Source organism: Mustela lutreola, chromosome 3, assembly GCF_030435805.1.
Source record: "Mustela lutreola isolate mMusLut2 chromosome 3, mMusLut2.pri, whole genome shotgun sequence".
In the NCBI taxonomy this organism is placed as follows: Eukaryota; Metazoa; Chordata; class Mammalia; order Carnivora; family Mustelidae; genus Mustela; species Mustela lutreola.
Window position 1 is genome coordinate 153,321,124 of NC_081292.1, and position 12,988 is coordinate 153,334,111.

General features: G+C 38.3%; 1 protein-coding gene across 8 annotated transcripts in view; it reads right to left on the minus strand.

Moving 5' to 3' along the window:
* Positions 1-12,988, minus strand: part of TANK (TRAF family member associated NFKB activator) — an 89,570-nt gene that overhangs the window by 64,349 nt on the left and 12,233 nt on the right. Inside the window, exons 1-2 of one of the 8 annotated variants that reach the window (XM_059167186.1) lie at positions 8,286-8,437; positions 538-780 (exon numbers count right to left, since the gene is read on the minus strand). The exons of 2 other annotated variants lie outside the window; for them this stretch is intronic. In XM_059167186.1, the coding sequence (XP_059023169.1) occupies positions 538-548 (11 nt within the window). In that variant the 5' untranslated portion in view covers positions 549-780; positions 8,286-8,437. Of the gene's footprint in view, positions 1-537; positions 781-7,921; positions 8,438-12,988 lie in introns of those variants that run through there. 5 more of the 8 variants (XM_059167185.1, XM_059167187.1, XM_059167189.1 and 2 more) reach the window with 5 other exon arrangements.

Below are 12,988 nucleotides of genomic sequence, written 5' to 3' on the forward strand. Positions count from 1 at the left end.
ATATTACTTACCAGGTGCTTTATAAAGTACCTTATTTTAATTTTTCTTCTGCAGGAGCATAGATTATCTTCCCTTTCCACATAAAGAAAAAGGTTATATAAATCGACTAAAGTCAAAGAATTAGACAATAAAAGACGCAGAAAAATCCGGGTCTGTGATATGAAAGTCCAATCTCTAGCTCTTTTCACTCCAATTTAGTTTTTATTTTTAAACAAAGGTATACTTATCAATATTTTAAAGAGTCAAGGAGTTTCACAAGGCTTAAGAAAAACTATCAATCCCTTGCTCTCTTCCTTCCCCTCATTTCCCACTTTACCTTGGCAATAATTCTTAGTTCTTTTGGTTCTTTCTGGTATTAATCTTGGTATCTCTATTAACATGCTAATATTGCCATTATTGATTTTTCAGTTTTACTTGTCTTTCCACAATGCAAAGTAAAGGATTCAGCTCATAGCTTTGCTATACTGTCTTCTAGCTTCCATTTGTTTTTGTGGAAGCCCAGGGCCATTTTGATTTCTGATCTTGTACTTAACTCACCTGAAGTTCATCCTTCACTTCTAGGAAATGTTCTTCAATTATTTTTTTGGGCAATTTCATTTCTTCTGTATTCCTTTGTGCAACTCCTCTACCTGGATGCTGAATCTTCTGAAGGGATACTCTAATTCCTCCCAGCCTCCTTCCTCTTGAATGAACTTGTTTTTCTTTTTTCATATATAAAATATCTTAAGCCTGCTGTCTTTGGTAACCAGTATTATTCTGCCAAGCGATGGTTAACCAATCCTGAATAAATAACAGAATAATCAAAGTAAGTAGTGGTGCTTCCAGAGCTCTACTGAGGTTGGGTGTGTGTGTGAACCAAAACAATGTTCCACCAATTGCCCAGCTCAACCAGAACAACTCAACTTTGATTAGATATATATTTTGGGATTTCAAGTTTGAAAAGAATCACAGGCTTAAAGGTATCAGACCCCCACCACCTCCACCCATAATGATTTATAATGCTTTAGTAAGGCCTATTTTTTGTGGGGTGGTAGAGATAAGTACTGGTGATCTGGGAGGTGGAAAAGGCCCCTCTGTTGGGTTTCCCCCACTGCTGAGACTATTCTGTGTCTGGGTAAGTGTTCTGCCAGGTTCACACTTGTGGTGAGAGGCCACTTGAAATCTAAAGCAGTTTCAAGATGGGGAGAGGAAATCACTCCATCCTAGAAAAGTCATCTGCTTTTTTCCAACCCCCTGGGCTATGAAAAATAATAAGCATTCACATTCTATTTCAGCAAAGCTGTCACCTTAGCAAAAGAAGATGTAAATAAGTAATGGAAGACACAACCTTCCTTTTTTGTATTTTAGCTCTTTGTTCACCTTTTCACCCACGGAAAAGATCAGAAGCAAAAAGCAAAAGTCAATAACACAGTAAATACTTAAATAAAAGGACATCCTCTGTCTCAGTTACAGTAAAATTTTAACGACACCAATAGTATGTGTGTTTTCCCCACTTAAAGAAAGGAAATGGAAAAGAACTGTCACTCCTAACACTTAGTTATAATCATTTCCCACTTTTAAGAGAGTTCCCTAACATAAGCAGCCAATTCCCCAAAATGACAGTTTGTATTTCCAGTCTCACTTTCCGATATACCCATAGCATGCTGCACTACAACTGTGACTGTGTTGCAGTCAGGCAGCTGAAATAAAAGAAACTTAAATACCATTGATGCAGCAGTGTCAGAATTTAGATTTTGTATTTTTTCTGTAAGTTGATAGTAGGCTAAATGTATCAGGATAAACAAGGTGAGATGACTCCCCAGTGATCAACCCAAAAGCTCCCCAGATCAGGTTCTCCATTTTGCTGGATGTTCAAACTTGGAGAAACTTTCTGTGTTATCTTCTAAGAGTTAAAAGATTTCACAGCCAAAGACCACACCCATGTGTCTCAGCTTTGCCTTACTTCCCTTTTTTAGTCCAGTATTACTTCTTTCTCTCAGACTGTTTATCAAATTCTAGGAGTTGAAGCACACAACCAAACTGTGTAACACCAAAAGAGAAACTGGGCATGGCACATGATGTTCTACCCCAACCTAAACAGAAACATGTCAATGCTCAGTTAGCTTGCTCAGCAGGCTAAGGGGTATCCTCACTTGAGTAAAGGTCATTTTAAAATCTAGAGATGGGGGGGTAGAATGGGGTTTATGCAGTTTAAAATGGCTATTTAATATTAAAAATGTTTTCATAAATCATAAAAAGTAGTGCTCTATAGAATATTCTTGGATGGGGGAACTATAAGAGCAAGTTATATTCAGTATGGGGAAGTGTAAAAGAAGACTGTGTGGGAAGGAGAAGCAAACATTAAATCTCCATGGATGTGTGAGATTTTATGTTTATGAAAAAAGGGATAAGGATTTTTTAAAAAACGAAGAACCATCAATATCAAAGGAAAGGCATTTCTAGTTTAGAGATAGTAAATATATGAAATTATATTACAGGAAACACCACATAACAAGTGGCTATGAATAATACAAGCATTTAAATATCCCATAAGAGGGGCGCCTGGGTGGCTCAGTGGGTTAAACCTCTGCTTTCAGCTCAGGTCATGATCTCAGGGTCCTGGGTTCAAGCCCCACATCTGGCTCTCTGCTCAGCAGGGAGCCTGCTTCCTCCTCTCTCTCTGCCTGCCTCTCTGCCTACTTGTGATCTCTCTCTGTCAAATAAATAAATAAAATCTTTTAAAAAAATAAATAAATAAATAAATAAATATCCCATAAGAGCAGGTGATTTTATTCAAATGATTTGAGATCATATATTTTCTAGAAAAGACCTAAGTCCCTGATTTCTGTCCTCCCTAGCATCTCCCTAGCAAAATTACCTGGTTGTGTTTGTTCTGCTGCTCCCGAGAACAATTCTCTATCCTTCACTCCATGCAACTATTTCAAAGATTCTTAAAACTTCAACTTCTTAAGTACCATCAAAATGGAACTCATGTTATTTTTTTTTTCATCTATCAATTCCCAGTAATTCCTTACTAAAATGACTTGAAAGACCTTGTTTTCACAACCTGTTTGTAAGAGACACTTTTTTTCAAAGCAAAATTATTGGTAATAAGTGAAAGCTAATGAACAGCATCAGTGCTCAGTTTACTCTCATAATTTAATATTGATAATTACTATCACAGAAAGTAGAAGAAAACTCAGGTTACTATATAGAACACTTTCCCTGTGAAATAAATATTATTTACTTCCAACTCTTACTCTTCAAAAAAAAAAAAGTCCCTTAAGAAATGTTTTTGTTTCACAACAATATAAATATACTCAACACTACAAAACTGTACACTTAAAAATGGTTACTATGATAAATTTCCATTTTATGTATTTCCCCATAATTTCAAAAAGTTTTTATAGACTAGAGATTGAAAAACTATGACATATGTATTACATAAGTCCCAAAGGCTTGTTTTCAGTTGTAAACAACCTGGTATCCCTGACTGTTCTGGTCCTCCTCAACTTTTCTGAAGAGTGTCAAATACTGTGTATAGTTCAAAAGACTTTGTACACTTATTAGCTATCTATCCACAAGGCAGTTCATTTAATAGTCTCTGCTCTTCTTTTTTAAAGATGACTTGGCATCTTGGTCCCAGACTATAAAGAGATTTTTGTTACCTATTCTAGATAACAGCTTCTTCTTTCCCTCTACCCACAGAAGCAACGAGATGGGGGAAGGGGAATGGCAGCCACAACATAAATCCTAGAGGAACTAGAACCCAAAATTTGGCCTGACATAATGAAATGCAAACTACATGAAATTAAACAGTAATATACATGCTTATAAGGGGCCAGAAAACAAACAAAATACTAACAGCTAATCAGTTAATCCATCATATCGGAATAGTTAGAATAGTGAAGTTTTACATCACAGGCTACTTACTTTTATTTACCATTTCCTTTTGAATAATGAGTAGGACTTTAAAAAAACATGCAACGTCTTTGTTTTTATAAGGCACACTCCTAAATCATGTTAATAATTATTTTATCTAGATTGATACATGATCAATTAAAATACTCAAATATGCAAGCATTCACATAATGTCTGCATCCCTCTGTACGTAACACTTAGGAGTGTCTTGAAGCCTTCCACAGTTCGCTGATGTATACTGCTAAATTACATTACCCGCTTAAGGTCATATTCTTGAGTGATTAAAAATGCCTGAAATAATCATCTATAAGAGGTAACAACTCAACCAAAGAGTACACAATACATATGTCACATGCATATCTGGACCATGCTAATAATTTTCACTTCATATTGACTAAGTACAGGCATGCTGAGCTTGTGTATTTTTTTTTTCACCTACTCATTCTGAAACTCTCCTCTGGGATTTGGCTACAGTAGAATGTTAGCGTGGTTAGTACCTCTAAAGAAAGAAATTTCCCAACAAAATTGGGAAGCTAATGACAACAAAGTGAAACTGATGCTTTCCCACTTAAGTGTCACTGCTGGTTTCCTTCAGGGCAGAGAAGAACTTGCCCATGTAGACGCTGCAACACCATTTACTTTTAGTATAACTGGAGCAGAGTAAAGAAGGAACAGCAATACATTTTATCATTAGCCTCAACCTACCTATAGCATCTTCTCTGACCATGAAAAAAAAGAGGTAGGGGAGGGGAGAGAAAGGAGGAGGATCAACACAGAAGTTCTTTGTTTTTAATATCCTGGTATTTTAGACTCTTCCATTTATTTGGATTTACTGAAGAGTTTTTGCTTGTTTGCTTGTTTAAGGTTCTGAGGCTTTTTGCTGAATATTATTGCTATTTTAAGAACAATGTACTTTCAGGCCAACATAGTTTCATGAGTGAATTCTTTCAAACCTTCTAAGAATAGAAAGCTCTTACGCTGTTTAAAGTAACTTCAGTGCAGAGAAAGCAGGAATTCAGTTGTTTTTAGGAAACCATTATAAATAACCCTGCTATCAAACTGTGGCAAAGATAACACAGAAAATGATGCTACAGAAGATACCAAATTACTGGTTTTAAGTAAAAATGTTACCAAAAAGAAACCTGTATTTTTAAGTATTACGCCATGACCAAGCCCAAGGTTGTTTCACAAACTATAATTCAACTAAAATAACCCATAATCCTAATAGGTCCAAAAAAAAAAAAAAAAAAAAAGCAGCACACAATAGGTCATGAGAGATGCCAAAAGCCATACGACAAAATTCAACTTCCACTCTTGATAAAAATAGTTAAGTCGTAATGAAAGACATCATCTTAATAGCCAGAAATATATAGACCAAATAAACACTCAACATTTATTATTCAAAATTGCTTTCAATGTGCCAATGTAAACACACATAAACACACAACTCTAGACTAAAATCCATTCTCTGTGGGGTGCGTGGGTGGCTCAGTAGTTAAGCATTTGAATCTTGATCTCTGCTCAGGTCATGATCTCAGAGTTCTGAGACTGAGCACTGCTTGAGGGTCTGAGCTGAGCATGAAGTCTGCTTAAGATCCTTTCTCTCTCTCCCTCCTCTACCCCCTCCTCTCTTGCTCTCTCTCTAAAATAAAATAAAATTCAACCTGCAAAAATCCTAGTAAACTAGAAATATTACAGATACTTCCTTGATAAACAAAATTTATTGTAAGTTAATATTAAACCCCTTATTTAATGATGACATAGTAATAACAGCCACAAACTAAGAAATAATATATGGATGACCAGAATCACTGTTATTACATATCACTGTGCTGGAGAAGCTAGCAATTCACTAAATCAAAGAGAAGAAGTAAAGATAAGATTATATTAAGATGATTTTTCCTAGAAAATTCAAGGGAAACAACTGATTAAGACTACTAAGTTCAGAAAGTTGGCCAGATGTAGAATCACTTATCTACATACCAGCCACAAAATAGTAGTTAATATAATAGCTAAAACCTCCAAAAGGATTATTTTGATGAAACATGAACAGTTTATACTTTAAACTTTACCCCCAAAAGAATGCAATAATATTCAAGAAAATTTTGAAAAAGACAAACGAAGGACTTGCTTTATGAATTACTAAAAAATGGTACAATCAGATTTTTTTTTTTAAGATTTTATTTATTTATTTGACAGACGGAGATCACAGAGAAGCAGGCAGAGAGAGAAGGAAGCAGGGTCCCTGCTGAGCAGAGAGCCCAAAGCGGGGCTCGATCCCAGAACCCTGGGATCATGACCTGAGCCGAAGGCAGAGGCTTTAACCCACTGAGCCACCCAGGTGCCCCCTGCCTCTATTCTTTATAGCGATGTGAGTTTTGTATTTGTATAGGAGGAGACAAACAGAAAAAAGCAACATGATAATAATAATAATAATAATAACAAAAGACCCATGTATACACGGAAGTTTATTATACTGAGGTAGTATTCTAGTCATAAAGAAATGATTCTAACAAATGATTTCAGGAAAAACAGCTAAATCCCTACCTTATATGTTGTACAAAAATAATTTTCAGATATTTTAACGAGTAAAGCATAAAAAAACGATAAAAGAATTAACAGACAATATAGGGAAACCAGTTTAATCATTTTTTGAGTGGGAGCTGTCTTCTTTTTTTTTTTTTTTTTTAAATCTTTTTTTTTTTTTAAGATTTTATTTATTTATTTGACAGAGAGAAATCACAAGTAGATGGAGAGGCAGGCAGAGAGAGAGAGGGAAGCAGGCTCCCTGCTGAGCAGAGAGCCCGATGCGGGACTCGATCCCAGGACCCTGAGATCATGACCTGAGCCGAAGGCAGCGGCTTAACCACTGAGCCACCCAGGCGCCCGGGAGCTGTCTTCTTAAGCGATTAAAAATCTGGGCATTTTAAACCAAAAGACTGACAGTTCTTGAAAATATCTGCCATATATTTCACAAAGGATTACTATACCTGGATCCTAATAAAATACAGATAAATAATTCTGAAGCATAATGGGCAAAATATATTGAAAGGTCATGTCAAGAAATAGTTAACTACATTATGGTACACCCTGACAAAGAATACCACGTTGACGTTAAGATAAAGCAGAGCTTTGTATGGGAAAACTTTCACCTTATATTTTTGTCTGCAAATGCAGATAACAGAACAGTATGCATATATACTCTCACTTTCACAAGAAAATGAAATAACATATTTATGCACATGGAAGAGTGACGCGGAAGGCCTTATGAAATACTACGACTGGGGAAAGCTGAGAAAGAAAAAAGTTTCATTTTCTCTATAAATTGCTGGCTTCATACATGGTAGTATCATTTTAGGGTTTCCCTCTCCTCCCAATGATGCAAAAATAATTTTTCAATGGATTACACTGCTCCTTAACGTGGTTAAGCATTCCGCTCCCCCTCGTCTGAAATGCGTATTCCACCACGTTAAGGAGGCAGATCTTTTCATTTTCCCTCATTTTCATGTCACCTAACTCGCATTACTACCATTTATTTCTCCGTTTGGACAACTTGTCAAAAGCATCGGAGAGATAAGGACCCTCGTCATAGCAAGGCTGTTCAATTTTTGCTTGTTACACTGTAACAAGGGAGACACACCTACTCTTTGTCTTTGGTTTGAGTATCTTCCCCTTACTTTCTTCACTTCTTGACAGGCAGAGATTTTTACACCTTAACTCGTTGCTACTCAGTTTACATCCGAGTTGAGACCCTACCTGACGCCCGGGTTCCCAGTTGCTTTTTCCACTCGCCCACCCATTCTTTCCGTGACCCTCGGGGAAGTTACCCCACTTCTCACTGACACGGCTATGATGACACCCCACAGGGAAGCAGAGAGCGGAACTGAGCAACCACGTTGGGAAGAACAGAAAGACCAACTTGAAAGTTTTCGAAAGAACCACCACGACAGTACTAGCTCCCGGAAGACAACCCTTGCGCCGAAGGGAGTCTGGGACACTCGAGACGGGGCCCACTGCTCACCCTGACATCGCAAGCCCTGCCTCCCCTCTTCCCCGGCGTGGAAGTCAAGTCACCGCGAGCCGTGGACGCGGAGCAGGGCTGGATCCCTCCCCAGAGAGCGTCGCGGCGGGGAGAACGTTGTTGCGCTGACGTCGCGGGCTCGGAAAGCCCCTCCCGGGTCCGCTCCGGGACGCACCCCCGGGTAGTTTTTCGGGCTCAACGTTCCTCTCCACTCTGAGCACAGGTCGTCTCCGCGGCTCGTCGGCTTCTTCCCCTGCGGCACCCGTACTGCCAGCGTACCGCCCTCGCTCACACACACCACTTCCCCGCCGCTGTGCTCGACGGGTTCTGACAAATCAACTCGTTCGCGAAGTTTCTTACTCACAGTTCAGGGTTTCCGCGCCTGTCTCTCACACCCCGGAGCGGCGGCGCCCGGCCGAATGTGTCGGCCGGAAGTTGTTTTCCGTTCCAGTTCAGAGGGCAGCGCCTGCGCGCGGAGCTTTTAACCCTTCACCCTCCACCCCGCCAGGCCAGGCCGGACCCCTCCCGTCCCACCCAAGCACCGCCCCGCCCACCCAAGCACGGCCCCGCCCCGCCCCGCCGGGCCTCGCCTAGCTGAAGTACAGCGGCGGAAAGTCAACAATGTCAAGGTTAAAGGCCACCTGAGGGACTTAGGAAGACTTTTTTCCTAAACAGAAAATAGCCAGGTCTAATATCACCCTGTATGTGGGTTAGCATACACAAGAATCGTCTGAGACGCTTGTTAAAGATGTAGGTTTACTAGTTCACCCCTAGAGATGGTAGAGTTAGGGCAACTGGGGTGAAGCCTGGAACCTGCATTTTTATAGGATTCTCAGGTGAATGTGATTAAGGTGATTAAAGTCCACACTGAGAAACACAACACACATGCACATACACACGCACACCCATTTGGTTTCTCCCCAGTTGTAATACCTTTCAGTAAATGTGCTTGCTAAAGTTGAATTGGTTGCCAGATACAAGTAAACCTTTACAGAAAATTCTCATGAATTAAGACTTCTCCATTATTCCATTTCCTAGCTCGACTTGAACACTCTCAAAGATAGAAATTTTAGACAGATACCCCTAGAAGTGCGTGAACTCTCAGTTTTAGCTCTGATAACTCCGGGCTCAGGCAAGTTGCTTAACCTAATGAATCTTAATATTTTACTGGACAAATAGAGATAGTGATAACCTACTTCACTGAATGGGTGGTTGTGAGGGTCAATCCAATAACGTGAGCAAAACCACATGGTAAATTTTAGAATGTTCTTCAAATGAAAGATATTGTCCAGAGTCACTCATGTCAGGCTGGATCCTTGCACCAAAAAGGTTTTCCCTCAGATTCCTTGCACTAAAACAGAACATTCAGATCCACAGCACTTGCGGAAGCCTCCTGAGAGCCCTGAAGTCTAGGACTTTCCACATTGACTGGAGCTTGATTGCACCTGGCTGAATGCATGTAGCATTCAGAAGCGTCTCTGAAGCTTCCATAGTAATGACCTATGTTATTTATTTAACTTAAAAATATTTTTTAAAAATCTCACCACTTTTGCACATATCTATCTGACATGGGTTGGGAGGGTTTGAAAAAGACCCCATCACCAAGCACAAGCATCCTCAGGACATTGAAGTAAAGTTTGATAGCTTGGATTAAAATGACCATGAATACTATATGTTGTTATCAGGCACAGCCTCCTCTAGAACATAGCTTTACATCCATAAGCTTCACAAAATTTCTGAAGTTGAGAACTTTCTTGTCCTGGAGATTTTGGCCAACCCATGCTTGATTAAGTCTTTAGCCAATGATTCTTTCTTCATCCTGAAAGATTCAAGCCCAGTCTGGAATTCTTGAGCTCTCTTTTTTCTGATCATACAGTCCTACGTAACTTCGAAGCTGCTATCTTCTCGGGGAGCTTAGCATCTTGCTCTTCCTGGGATTGTATTTTTTGTTAGAGCAGGAGACTCGGGTTCTGATTGCCACACTTTCTCCTTACACTTCTGAACCATGGATGTTTGTACTTCTTTCCTTAGGCTTGTAAATCCAAGGATTTAAAACTTACCAAGTTACAGTGCTCTTTTTAATATTGGGCTTAGTTTTAAAAGTCAAAGCCAAAATGTATTGTAAAAAACGTTTAAACAAATAGAAACTTTTCATATATATCATTGTGATCAGTTGAACAGTTTCTTATAATAAGCAATCAAGTTAAATATGACAGTCAAGCACTTTTTTAAAAAATAATTTTTATAGTGGTTTTAGTTTTATAGCAAAATTGAGTGGGAGATACAGAGTTTCCTATATACTCTCTATCCCAACTTATGCAGAAAACTCTTCCATTATCAACATCTCCCACCAGAGCAGAATGTTTGTCACAACTGATGAATCTACATAAAGATAACATTGTCTTCCAAAGTTTATAGTTTCCTTTAAGGTTCATCCTGGACAGATATATAATAACATGTATCCATCATTTTAGTATCATACTATACTAGAGTAGTTTCACTGTCCTGAAAACCCTCTGAGCTCCACCTATTCATCCCTCGCACCCCCAATCCCTGTCAACCACTCATCTTTGTATGGTCTCCATAGTTTTGCCTTTTCCAGAATGTCATATGATTGGTATCAAAAAGTATGTAACCTTTTCAGATTGACTTCTTTCACTTAGTAATGTACATTCCAGCTTCCTCCATGTCTTTTCATAGCTTGTCTTTTAGCACTGAATAGTATTGAATTTAGCATTGAATAGTATTCCATCGTCTGGATGTATCACAGTTTATTTATCCATTTATTTATCACCTATTGAGGGACATCTTGGTTGCTTCCTATTTTTGGCGATTATAAATACAGTTGCTATAAGAGTAGTGTGCAGGTCTTTGTGTGGACATAAGTTTTCAACTCCTTTGGGTGAATACCAAGGAGTGGGATTGTTGGATCATATATATAATTATTATGTTTAGCTTTGAAAGAAGCTGTCAAACTGTCTTCCAAAGTGATTGCACCATTTTGTATGCCTACTAGCAATGAATGAGAGTTCCTTTTGCTCCACATCCCTGCCAGCATTTGGTGTTGTCAGTGTTTAGATCTTGGTCATTCTAACAGGCATGGGGTTTATCTCATTGTTTTAATTTTCAATTCCCTGATGACATATGATGCGGAGCATCTTTTCATATGGTTATTAGCCATCTATCTGTATATTTTCTCTGGTGGAATATTTGTTAAGGTTTTTGGCCCATTTAAATTTGTGTTCTTTGATTTCTTGTTGTTGAACTTTAAAAGTTCTTTGTGTATTTTGGCTTATAGTCCATTATCAGATGTACCTTTTGCAAATATTCTCTCCTAGTGTGTGGCTTGTCTTTTCATTCTCTTGACAGTGTCTTTTGCAGAGCAGAATTTTTTTATTTTAGTGAAGTCCATCTCACCCAACTTTTGAGCAAATTGAAGGAGCTGCTTTGATAATTTCTAATTGAAATAATGGGATGTTAATAATATATCTAGAATCTAAAACTAAATGATAAGCATTTTGAAAGTGGAGGTGTTAAGAGCCTTGAAAAGGGAATAAAAAAATTAAACATACACATTTCTTAAATATATATTTTTCTCTCTTTTCAATCTCATGATGTTGTAGTCATAAACAGAAATGGCTGCATACTTCTCTAGTGTGTGAAACATGCATGAATGCTGGGGTAAATAGACAAAATTTAGGCTAAGATAACATTAATCATTTTCCTTTGTCTATAATGATGATGAATTTTTTAGAACTGACATACAGTATATTTTATAAGATTAGGAATAAAATGGAGACATTTATTTGAGGTTTAGTCCTTTAGAAGAATGACATAATTTCACTTCAATTTTCCTCGACTTATATTGTATTTATATATACCTTAGGCTAGCGAGCAGTACTATGGGGTAGAATGGGATGCAAATGAGAACTGCAGACTCATTAAAAATATTTTAAGTGCTATTTTCTAAAATGCTTAATATTTTACTGAGTGTTCTGAATATAAATCTAGAGACAAGGAAAGCTGCCAGTATAAACACTTACTACAACTTGGAATGTCAGGTATGCATCAATGATCTCTGTCAAATCTTTGATGTGAAGTATCACTATTAATAGAATCTGGTTGACTTCCGATTTAGGATGACATCTGGACTAGCTGTTTGTGTCTCAGACTCTAAATTAAATGCCTAATAAAAAATCAGAAAAATATGAGAACTCATAATAGCACTGGAAGAAAGAATTGATGACCAGATCCAGCACATATGGCTGAGCAGACTTTGCCATATACAGAGCACCTGGCTGACACGGCTGGTCACTTGCCAAGCTTTGCCCTCTTGGGCTTGAGTCTTTCCCAAAGGATGCCTTTTTCTGAGTAAGAAAACAAACAAACACAACAACAACAACAACAACAAAACAGCTAACATCAAAAGAATAGCTGTAAGCTTACCCACAGGCATCATAGTGAACAAAATTTGGCAGGATTACCAGTCATTTCCAAGAACTGTGGGGCTGAAATGGACATAACCTTTGTTGCTTGAGAATGAGTAAATCTGCTGGCCTAAACAACAGTGGTAAAATGATCTGCCTCATGGCACCTGCTAGTGAATTGGGTAGAAACCCCTCTACTATGTGTGACCTGCACATAGTATTTTACCTCTCTTTGCCTCAGTGTGCCCATGAGTACTTCTCTTTATTACTATCTTTGGAGCTATGATTTGGAGTATACTAACACAAGCCCAATGGAAGTGGATAAATGTGATGCTTTATGTGAGGCGAATAATGAAAGCAATGAGCAAACCCAGAGCTCTGTGTTTGACTATCCCTGAGACTTTGATTTTTCCTATAGAGTTCCTAACAAGGAAAAGACCAATGATTGTTTCTGATTAACCAAGAATCCTCCTCTTCATACTAAAATACCTAGGCAATAATGGTAAGGAATCTCACCTCAGGTCAATACCTATAGTGAAAAATTAATAAATGTCAGGTTCAGGCCAAAAAAGTCCCTGTGACCTGTGCATGTCTACATGTCTCTCAGCTTCATATCTGTGCTGAGGAACTAAGAGAAAGC